Here is a 12,051-nt window from a genome sequence, read left to right on the forward strand (position 1 = left end):
CGTGAGGGAGCAGGTTTTCTAACCACACAGGACCTCGACGTGAGGGGACGTTTGCCAACTGTTGGTTGGCTCACCTCCGTGGATGGGGTCTCACGGTCAGTCTGCAGAGCCAGCTCCAGCCCTTCTTAACGCTTCACAAGGAGCTCCCAGAACATCTGGGAGACGGGAGCCACGGAAGAAGCCACGAGTCAGCTTCTGCTACACTAACAGGGAGGCAGCCGGCTCGGCCGTGGGTCACGTTGGCATCAAACAGGAGGAAGTTATGGGCATCAGGCCCTGCGGGGCCCCCCGAACGCAGCACCTGCAAGCAGCCCGGGTCCCCTCTCCCCACACGGAACTGCGGCTTCCCCAGAGCATGGCGTTCAGCGTCCCTCTTTCCACCAAGGGACGCAGTTCATGGTCCGACAACATCATGGTCCGCAAGCCTGCTCTTCCCCAAAGCCGGCAGGACAGTGGGGTGAGGAATTCACTGGGCACTAAGCCAGGCTGACACTGAAGACCGGTGAAGATGTCCAGTCACCTGTGTGTCACCAGCCGAAGCTTCAATACCACGTATAAAACACAGACCTGCCTCACACATGTGCTTCGTTTCCCTTTAGCAAATTTTTTTTTTCTTTTTTGTGAGTCAGGAAATAGTGGTGCCTGCTTATTTATTTTTCTTCCTAAATTGTGGCAGGTGCCTGCAAGAACTTGAAATTTTAAACAAGAAGCTCAAAGGACGGAAAAAGATGAACATAACCAAATTCTGGGTGTTGAAACCTGAAAAAAAATCAGATTTATAAAATCCAACTAATTAGTACTTTAAAAAAGGACACTTTATCTCAGACGAAAACAGCGTCCCTGCCGTGCTGTGTTCCTCCACGGGATCACACACACATTGCTGCTGCAGAAATTCCCACAGCACAGTTCAGGCAGGAGCCTTCCTGAAACCCAGTCCCCCAGAAGCTCTACCAGTTCAAGGGAGCAGCGAAGTGGGCGACTCCCGGCCTGGTACCAAGGGGCGCGAGGCACAAGAAGGACCCACCGCACCACAGCTGCAGGGGTTGGTGGGCGCCCGGGGCAGGGTGCCCCAAGCCTCGTTCCCCCCAAGGCTCTGCTCCCCCTTGTGCCGCCACCGCAGGCCCTGCAAGAGGCTCAGCCGCCACTGTCCCGGCACAGCCCTCCTCCAGCACAGGCTACGGCAGCCCACGGAGAGCTACTGGGGTTGTGATGCTGACACTATTTGCTTCATAATTTAGCTTCCTTTCATCTACATAATGTCTTAGATTGAAAGCTGTATCAAGGAAGAGCTGTGAGCATAAGGAATCTAAGGTGTGTCTGCACGAATTTAAATCACATTAGAAGAACAACAAATCAGCACAGAAATCACTTTTTTCCTTTTAGGGAGTACGTGTGACTCGCATTTGAAGATGAGGACACCGGGGCCACAAAGTAGGAGGAGGCCAGGCAGAGTCAGGACCAGACCCTGCTGTCGCCACGGTAACCTCGTGGGAGTCGTCTGCTACCTAAGAGGCCTGGGTTAGAGCCCCAAGGCCTTTCCAGCTCTAGAACTTTAACTACAGGTCCAAATGAAAAACAGAAGCAAAGAAGTCAGTCATGTTTTCTCATTAGTAACAGACTAATCATTTATATTTGGCATAAACCACACACTTGCATCACAGATCACCGTTACGACACGAAGAGAGATGGCAAACCCGACCAGACCACCTGTACAGCTGCAGGCTTCCCTGTGGACCTTGTGGAGAGTGCCGAGGAACAGAGCACGTGGAATGCGGCCCTGGTGCCCGGCTCCTGGATGGGTCATAGCTTTTCCCTGGTTCTTGCGTGTGTCTCCTTTAATGATGAGGTCTGGCTAATTCCTAGGAGCAAAATGCTCACCACAAGCCAGTCATTTCCACTCACCCGTAGAAAACTCTAACTCCTGACAAAATGGCCTTCCTGACAAATTTAGACAAGGAATCAAAACCTAAAAGCTGTACCATGGACACATCAATGCATTTTACAAGGATCCTTGTATGTCAGAGGCCTGGGCCCACCACTGTGAGAAAGTAACTTTCTGTGAAATCGTGTGTTTAACTCAAGGACAGCTGTATGAAGACACGAGTGTGCACTGGGCCGTGTGAAAATGAAGCAGGAGCTGTAACCACGCGCTCTGGACAGACAGCGAGGCCTCTGCTGTGCGGCCGAGCAGAGGCCTCCTGCAGTGTGGCCGAGTTCTCCACTCCCTATTCTCTCCCACGAGCGTCTCTGCATTTACATTCACTGTTAGGACGATACTTGTATTCGGGGTGAAGCTGCAGTGATGCTTCTGGGCGACACGTCGCAGGTGGTTTTCCGTGAGTGTCTTCAGTTCTGCCTTGTCTTCCTGGCTCCCTTCTCTACCCGCTGCCTGCGAAATGCACAAGGGGAACGGAGTTTAAAACACACACCACGTCCCATGTACGTCTTGGACTGGGTGCCAGTAACGTGTGAAACACAGTGTATTCTATGATGTGTCTTGACTGTAGGTAAGCCAGAGGCACTATGTTCAATGTCCAAGTTTTAAAACAATTCTCTCTCCAATGGTGACACGGTTCTGTCCCACCCAGCAGGCAGGCGTTGGCTGGACTGCCTGGAACACAAGTGGCTGCGTGAGTCTCCGTGGCAACCGCATCTTCTGAGCCAGCCCGCTCTTCCTGCCAGGACGGGACAGCTTCCTAAGCTGGAGGGCCTGGGGTGAGCAGGAAAGGAGGGGTGTGTCAGCTGCAGTGCCCTCCACAGGAAGCATCACACCTGAGGCCGTGTGTGTCTGCATGGGTGCTGTGCTGCCTGGATGTGGAGGAGGGTCTAGGAGAAGCTGAGGGACCCCCTGCCCCTGCGGTGCCCCCTCACTGAGTGTGGCCTTGGAGGCCCACAACGGGCCTCCTGATCTGACGCCACCAACCATGTGCTTCTTCCATGTGACCCCTGCTGTCCTCAGGGCTCAACATCATCCTTTCTTTGTGGGTCGCTCCTGCCTCGGAGATGCTGGAAGGTGCCAGCCCCTCTCCTCTGAGACGCTCCTCCCCGCGAGCCAGGGCACCTGCCCCCAAGCCCTCCTGCACCCTCAGGCAGCTCTCCCTCAACCTCCCCTTCCTCCGTGGTCTGTGGGTGCTGGCGCCCCAGGGGCTATTCCTAGTTCTCTACAGATGTGCTCGCCGTGTGCGCCTGCATCCGTGTGCGTGTGCGGCGTCGGCGTCTCAAGGGCAACACACCCACAGGTCACTGCTGTTCTCCCCATGCTTCCAAGTCAACGCTACTGAGATCTGAACCCAACACAAGGCAGAAACCTGGAGGTTACTCCAAGGCCCCTCACCCTGTTTCCAAAGGTCACGCAGAGCTTCAGATGTTCTCAACTACGTCATCCCTTCTGTGCCTCCAGAAGAAACTGGAGGTCTCTGCTCTAAGGAAACTGACCAACCCGAGGTAACAGAGCGAAGGATTCCAGTGTCAGGGCTTCCACAGGGGTCCCATGACTGAGAAGATGGCGGTAGAAGCCCCGCCAGGCACAGACTTCCAGTCCCCTTTCTAATGCCTGACTCTTCAACAAGAGCGGACTCAAGAATCACCTGGCATCTGAGGGAAAAAAAACTAAAGTAAAAACAGAGACCAAAACAAACATACAGAAAAAGAAACTTGGAAGGACAGTCTATGAAGGAAGAGAAACAAAATAAAACGAACTTACGGGTGTAATTAATCTCAGATGTGAGAGAAAACGTGCAGTCTTGACACAAAGAAGAAAGTGTGATAAAAATTAAGTATGTTGAGCTCTCAGAATTTAAAAACAGCACCATCAAAAAATTAACAGAAACGATGGAAAATAAAGTTTAGGAAATTTCCCACAGAGTAGAGTAAAAAGACAAAAAGATATTAGGAGGAAAATGTAAGATAATTATAGGACTCAGAATACAGTGTCTAACCTCTGAGACAAATAATTGACAGCAGAGAAAATGAAAGGAGGAAATCATCACAGAATCACTTGAGAAAAGTTTCCGAACCTGGAAGATGTGAATTGGCTTCATGTCACCGTCCATTCGGCAGGTGGGCCACGCTGGAGATGGACTGGCTTCCCCCACCGCCCTGAGCAGGGGCTCCTTGGAAGCTCTTGCTGGTGGTCAGGTGTGTGCCAAGAAGCTGGACTGGGTGCTGGACCTCCCTGACTTGGGGCCCATCAGGATGGCCAGGCCTAAGGCCTTTCCTTAGAAGCTCACCCACACCGACCTCCTTAGAGAGTGAAGGACACACCTTCCTCACCACAGGCCAGAGACAGACCCAGTGTGTAGAGGTTGTAAATTAAACAAAGAGGCCATCAGACTGACTTGGCTCAAGGCCTTAGCAGCCTAAGTAAGCAAACCCTCAAATGCCTTGAAATCAAGGAACCCAAACCTAAGGACAACCCACCACAAGCAGCCAGAGAGGCTACGAGCTTCAGCCGGCCAGCAGCCTCAGGCCTTGCTTCGCCTCCTCCCGGCTCTTACTGGTGACGCCTCCAAACAGATTCTGCTTTGGTGCGGCCCAATTTGAATTGACTTTTTTCCTCAGATAAACTCTTAAAAATTTAATATGCTTTAGTTTGTCTTTTAACAAAGTGAACGAGAGTTAAGTCAGCAAAGAAAAGACATGGAAAGTTGAAGCAAATGCGGCAAAATCTTGATAATGAAGAATCTGGAACGTCCATTCTGAAGCTGAAGCTTCCATTACTGCAGGACAGTGGAAAGAACGGCACGCGCTAATCAGAGCATAAAGGTGGATTAGAAGAGGGAGGTGCAGAGGTGAGGGCAGGCTGCGGGCACGGAGGGAAAGGAGGAGGACGCAACCGAGTCACTCACGAAGGAGGCAAACGCCTTCAGACCCAGCTTCCTTCCTCTGCAAACCTCGGAGATGGAAACAAAACCTCAACGACGCGTGAGTGGTACTTTAGAAGCTTGACAGCGGCCTCCACAACAAAGCTAAAGGTCAGAGATGAACGGATGCCGTCACACTGCTGTCTGCTGAGGCCAGTTTTAGCTGCCAGACACGTCTCCCTATTTCTTTGTATGCCTTGTGATTTTCTGCTGAAAACTGGACATTTAAAGCGTATACTGTGGTAATCCTGGAGATCTGATCCTCCTCGTCTCCTGGCGTTTGCTGTTTGTTGTTGCCGCCTCTGTGCTGGGGACCAGCCTGAGGGGGACACGTGAGGCCTGCTCATGTCTTTTCTGAGCCTGCACCCTTCCCTGGCCATGTGTGGTGGCTTTCTAAATTCCCCTGTATATATGCTTGCTTTCGAATGTCCTAACCCTTTAATGTCTGGCTTCCAGAAGAGCACAAAGGGAAAAAAGAGGAAACAAAAGCTCCACAGGGGTTGCTCCTCTAAATACTGTGGGGTTGAGACAGTGGCGGCCAGCGCCTGTCCCTCAGCAATCAAGAAGCCTGATGTGTGGCCCAGGACCTCACTGCCCGTCCTGGCTCCAGCAAGCTGCACTAGGAACGAGGACACGGCTGTCTGCCGAGGGCTGGAGGATGGGCAGCCAAAGGGGATGGATGGAAATGAATCACAACTAACCAGCCATGCCTTCCCCTGGAAGCTGCAGGCCTTCAGACTCCAGAGTTCCACAACAGCTCCTTCACACAGTTTCTGCCAGTACAACTGCTGTCCAGGCAGATGGGTCCTGGAGCCTCCTACTGCAGCATCGTCCCTGACATCACTCTCCTGCCATGAATTTTTGAATGTAGTATTTTTATTATTATTTCTAAAAGTAATTTTGATTTTGATTTCCTCAGTAAAAGTTCAGAATAGTAGATTAATTTCCAAGTGGGAAGATTTCTGCTTTTTGTCCTTCTGTTGTTGATTTCTTAAGTTATTTTCTTGTGGACAGAAAATATGTCTTATGTGATTTCTGCTTTTCACTAAATTGGTTGAGATTTACTTTGGAACCTGTAATACCCAGTTAGACTTTTTAACTGTCCATTTATTTTTGACAATAATATAAATAAAGAGGGCATACATTGTTCTGTATATTTCTATTACAGTAAACTTGTTAATGAAGTTATTTATTTTTGGCTGTGTTGGGTCTTCGTTGCTGGGCGTGGGCTTTCTCTAGCTGTGGCGAGCAGAGGCTACTCTTCATTGTGGAGCAGGGGCTACTCTTTGTTGCGGAGCGTGGGCTTCTCATTGTAGTGGCTTCTCTTGTTGCGGAGCACAGGCTCTAGGTGCATGGGCTTCAGTAGTTGTGACACACAGGCTCAGTAGTTGTGGCTCCCGGGCTCTAGCGTGTAGGCTCAGTAGTTCCGGCGCACGGGCTCAGCTGTTCCGCGGCACGTGGGAATCTTCCCAGACCAGGGCTTGAACCCATGTCCCCTGTGTTGGCAGGCTGACTCTTAACCACTGCACCACCAGGGAAGTCACTGCTTTTCATCTTATGCCCCAGAAACACTCATAACTTTCCTTATAATACTCGGATATTTTAGTCTCCAATTGTTTTTGCTTACTCATTTTTTACAGTTAATAATTATACAGCAATAACTATACATTTCACTGATTTCTTTGTTCAACACTTTCCTATATCCCACGCATTCCTGTTAGCTGAAGTGCTCATTTTGCTAGAGCATACCCACTTCCTTCTGGAAAAGACCCGCTGGTCAAAATTTTACACTTCCTAAAAGTGTATTAATGTTTTGCTCTGACGTTACAATGCTAATTTGGCTGACTATAGGAGTCTGGGCTCAAAATTATTTTTCTCCAAAGGAAAGCAAAGAAATGATGTGACTGCTGGAGAGAAAGCAGATTACAAAGGGTTTTTGCAAAATAGGAGGAATAACCAGGGGATGTAGCTGATGCTTCAGGAGCCGGGCGGTGGGGGGAGGCTGTGGTGGAGCAATGCCACTGACCAGGTGATGGGGACTTGAGAGCACAGCTGAAGAGACTCATGGGTAGTTCATCCACAGGAGGAGACGAAAAAGTAGATACTCCCTCTGTTATTCTGGATTTGTCTATTTCTCCTGGCATTTGCTTATACAATTTAGATTTGATAATGCGTTGATGCTTGAAAGAGGGCAAATGTGGCTGTAGGAATGTACAGAAAGCAGCGTGGTCAGCTGTGACTGAGGTTGGGGAGAGTGCTGGAAAACTAAGCAGGGAGGAGAGGTGAAACGTGTGGCCGGTGGGACAGAGTGGAGGCTGGCTTCCCTGAGGCCGGCGAGCTGAGTGTTAAGGTGGGGCTGGTAAGGGTGACTGGGGGTTGTTCTCTAGCCACAACACAAATGCAAAGGATTGGATTTAACCGAAGTTTGCAGCTTTACCACAAAACATAGTAAAATGAGAGAGGCAAAGCAGTCAAGAATAGATACAAGAAAGTCACTTTCATTACTGATCATGGAAGGTAAACAGGGAGGGGATACAGCAGCGAAGGAATGTGAGGACCAATGAAGGGGGCTGGACAAGTGGACTGGGGTCCTGATCTGATCAAAGGATCACCCAGATCTAGAGGCAGGAAGCTGTGTGGCTGGACAGTAGGTGTTTAAAACTGAAGTTATTTTTTTAGTGACCACAGAGGGGACCCAGAGCAGACTTCTCTCCTTCCCTTGAACTCTACGAGGCACTGGAACTTTGTACCACCAGAGGCCTCTTGTGCCTGTCTGCCTCCCCAGAGAGTCCAGATAAATTGGGGAGACTGGTTCAAGATGGCGGAATAGAAGGACGTGCCCTCACTCCCTCTTGCGAGAGCACCGAATCACAACTAACTGCTGAACAATCATCGACAGGAAGACACTGGAATTCACCAAAAAAGATAACCCCACATCCAAAGACAAAGGAGAAGCCGCAATGAGACAACAGGAGGGGCGCAATCACAATAAAATCAAATCCCATAACTGCTGGGTGGGTGACAGACACTGGAGAACAATTATACCACAGAAGTCCACCCACTGGAGTGAAGGTTCTGAGCCCCACATCAGGCTCCCCAACCTGGGGGTCCGGCAACGGGAGGAGGAATTCCTAGAAAATCAGACTTTGAAGGCTAGTGGGATTTGACTGCAGGACTTCGACAGGAATGGGGGAAACAGAGACCCCACTCATGGAGGGCACACACAAAGTAGTGTGCACATCAGGACCCAGGGGAAGGAGCAGTGATCCTATAGGAGACTGAACCAGACCTACCTGCTGGTGTTGGAGGGTCTCCTGCAGAGGCGGGGGGTGGCTGTGGCTCACCACGGGAACAAGGACACTGGCAGCAGAAGTTCTGGGAAGTACTCCTTGGCGTGAGCCCTCCCAGAGTCGCCATTAGCCCCACCAAAGAGCCAGGTAGGCTCCAGTGTTGGGTCAGCTCAGGCCAAACAACCAACAGGGAGGGAACCCAGCCCCACACATCAGCAGACAAGCAGATTAAAGTTTTACTGAGCTCTGCCCACCAGAGCTACACCAAGCTCTACCCACGACCAGTCCCTCCCATCAGGAAACATGGAAAAAAAGATCTATTTCCAAAGCTGGGAAATAAGGTTGTAGGTCCTACAAGACTGAATGAAAAGTGACTAGACATGCAGATGTCCTTAAGAAGGACCAGCAGGAAGTGGTGAGGATATTTCAAACGTAAGAGATATACATGTATTAAAATAGCGGGAGACTATATCCCTTTTTGGTAAATACCAGATGGGATTCAAACACAAGACAAAGTCAGGAGCTATGCACACAGAGCTGTCGGTCAGGGTGAAGCATCAGGTGCAAAGTTACAAACTGAACTGTGATTCGTTTAGGGTGTATTTTGTTTTTAATGACGTCAACTGAAGGACACGTCTCATGAGCGCTGGTGAGCATGTCTGAGAGTGCTGGGGTTCTCCCGAGTCGTGGTTGTGGCCCAGAAGGGGACTTGGGAGTCACAGCAGCTCCAGGCCAAAGGGAGACAGCTGCTAATGAGGGGCCTGTCTTCTAACCCCTAATCTAGATTTTCTTCTATTATCAAAACCTCAGGGGTTGAGTTCAGAACAATCTGGGGCTTACTATTTCAATTTTTGGATTATCTGAAAATTCCTCCATGAAAAGAATTTCTCTGAACTTGGATTCATGTAAGATATTTTTTAACAACAAGAGCCCTGCAGGGCTCACAGACAAAGAGCAACAAATGTGCCACTCATTAGTGGCATCATAAATTAGGCTTCCTGTCTGGTGCCTGATGTCTGCTGAGAACCCGGTGTGTCTTCACATGCACAGGCTCTGGGCTTGAGCCTAACAAGTGCAGAATGAAAAGGATGACACGACAGAAGCAGAGCCACGAGTCTCATGCTGTGTCAAGACTACGCAGTTACCTCTCCCACCAGGAAGGTGAGAAGGAAGCTGGTGCCTCTTTCGCTATACAAACACTTCTGAGGACCAACAGAAGATATGGTTGGAAACTTTACTTTAGGTTAGAATTTATAATTAGAAAACAATTCCTGGAAAATGACATAGCTAGTAGACATCATGTCTTCAAAGACAAGATCATTTGGGAAACATCCTCACTATCTAGTGTTAAAGTTAGAAAAAGTGGGATATAATGAGATTCCCACTCATTAAAAGAAACCAACCATACCCACATCACAGATGAAGACACTGGAATGAAAATGTTAACAATGACCGTTTGGGGCCATGGAATCAGGTACAATGTCTAAAAATAAGCCAACAAAGGTGTTTCTTATATGATACGAGGGAGAAGACTGACAAGGATGTTTGTCCTCTTTACGTGATGCTGGGTCTAGAAGCCACAGGTCAGCCCCTCCTCAGAGAAGACAGGCACTGTCTGATTACTTCACTCTGAAGGAGGGTGCTGGGTTTCATGGCCAGACTCTGCATCTTTTTCTGTGCACACTTTTTCTGAAGGAGGCAAACTCATCTTGAAACCAAGTTAACTTAGCTCCTTGTTGGGAGGTTTTAACATCTGAATTCTTTTAAAGTTTGGCACTTGACATGAAAGATGTATGTTATAAAGACAGATATTGTACTTCAACCTTTGATAAAACTGATTTGTTCTGAAGATATAAGTGGTGGACTTACCCAGAAGATGATTAATATCTTCTCCATTGGTCAGGGTCATACTGTCTACTTCCTGCACCAAATAAATATGAAACAAAAATTCAGAATCAAATTTCTCTAAAATTCAAACAGAAAAAATGGCACATTTCTAAGTATGTATAAAAACAACACCTGAGTTATACTTGGGGCCAGAACTTTATTCTCTTTTCCGTTTTGGCCACCATAATTATTCCATTAAAGTAGGAAGCAATTAATTAAGAGGCAGCCCTGTGAGTGCAAGGAAGCAGCGTCAAGCCTGCTCCCCTCAACTCCAGTTCCAACCGTCTGCGCTGCGCCTGCGCAGCCGCTGCTGTCAGTGGAGTCTGGAAATGGCCCTTCACGTGGAGACGGCTCACGGCACACTCCGCTGATGCGGAAAAGCGCGAGTGTGGTTCCCTCCGCAGCAGAGCCCAGGGCTTCCTTGCCCCTGCCATGGGGCTGCTGCCCACCTTCCGCCGTGCTCGCGGATGATGGGCAGGCTCGTCACCCACACCCCCAGGAGGGTGGCAGGAGGCCACAGCAGTGGCCAGAATGAGGTTTCCAGGCCCCACCCTTGTTACCACAGATGATCGGGGGCAGCTTTACAACAGCCCAGGCCCCCTACAGAATTACCACAGAGAAGTGAAAATCTGAAGAAATCACAGGCAAATCTGTGGCTACTGACTGTGGAATTTAACACATCGTTTCTCACCAACAGCATGCAGGAGGTCAAACCATTCTCACTGTAGCTGCCGGCTGGCATTCTCAAGGTTCCGCAAGCTTTGATGCTCACCCCCTTGGTGAGGGGAGGTTCACACCTCTGCTGGTCCAGGGTCCCCACCCCTAGTTCACTGGATCTCAGCCCAGAAAGGTCTCACAGGCTTGTGATTCTCACCTCTCTCGGCCGGCCAGGCCCAAATGGAACGGCTCGCCTCTCATCAGGCCAGGGGGCGGCCGTGGGAAATCTCCCAACTTCTGGGCAGTAACTGAATACTCTCATTTTGAGGCATTCTTAGTTTTTCACCAATAGGAAGAATTTTGCCTGTTAACTCTGCCCTGGAAATAGTGACAACCTTCTGCTTGGACTACCTTAGTATCTCCAAAAAATACTAAAACAGGAGTTCAAAAGTACACAATACCCAGCAAAAAATGTGCTGGCCAAGTGAAGGTGACGTAATTCAATCACAGCATAAAACTGAAAAAGTGGATTACCTAACCTGAAAAAACATATTCCTGTCCCAATAAAAGACTTTATGCATACAAGTGTGTGTGTGTGTGTGTGTGTGTGTGCGAAACACATACTATGTGAAAACATCTGCAACTAGGAGACATGCGTGCACTGCAGTAACGTTTTCTGAGCACTCTCCACGTCAGGCAACATGCAAGTGCTCACACCCCGGCTGTTCACGTGTGTCCTGTCGGAACTCCCACCACCTACTCCTCAATTCCGAAGCCTGACACCAACTCGGCACTCACCACCTCAACTTGCCTCTGACCTGCGGCCCCCAGAGGAAGTTTCTCAGCCCCAGCCCTCTGGCACTAGCACCCCTTGACTTCGGTGTGGCTACTGCGGCCCCGACAGAGCAGGGGTTTCCTTCAAAGACCCCTTATCAGACGTATGTGCTGGGTCTACAGGGAAAACACCCCGGAGGCACCGGCACCAGCTCGGGAACCACCGACACCTGAAAGAGGAGTCGCAGCTGCACCTCTGGCCTCATTCCCTGAGTCAACGGTTCCTTAAGTCCACGTATCGACCTGGGTCCTGTGACCTGCACTTGAGGTTTGGTAGTGAGACCTGTGGGGCCCAGAGCTCAGGTCTCTGGCAGAGGAGGAAGAAGGGAAGAGACAGCACATTTCCCCGGGGGCCTCTGCTCTGCCAACGTGCCCGAAGCCCGAGACCAGGTGGGAAGACTCAGCAGACACGCACAGGCCTTGCTGGCATGCGTCCTCGACCCCTCTCATCAGCCCAAGGTGGTGGCAACACCTGGCCTTGTGCTCCTGCAGGTGACAACCTTTCACCCTCCTTCCCCCAG

General features: G+C 49.9%; 1 protein-coding gene across 9 annotated transcripts in view; it reads right to left on the reverse strand.

Moving 5' to 3' along the window:
- Positions 1 to 484: 484 nt before the first annotated feature.
- Positions 485 to 12,051, reverse strand: part of FAM120B (family with sequence similarity 120 member B) — a 71,784-nt gene continuing 60,217 nt past the window's right edge. For all 9 annotated transcript variants that reach the window (XM_060029609.1, XM_060029601.1, XM_060029607.1 and 6 more), the window contains 2 exons: positions 10,022 to 10,073; positions 485 to 2,389 (listed from right to left, as the gene is read on the reverse strand). In XM_060029609.1, the coding sequence (XP_059885592.1) occupies positions 10,033 to 10,073 (41 nt within the window). In that variant the 3' untranslated portion in view covers positions 485 to 2,389; positions 10,022 to 10,032. The remainder of the gene's footprint in view (positions 2,390 to 10,021; positions 10,074 to 12,051) is intronic.

Source organism: Delphinus delphis, chromosome 14, assembly GCF_949987515.2.
Source record: "Delphinus delphis chromosome 14, mDelDel1.2, whole genome shotgun sequence".
In the NCBI taxonomy this organism is placed as follows: Eukaryota; Metazoa; Chordata; class Mammalia; order Artiodactyla; family Delphinidae; genus Delphinus; species Delphinus delphis.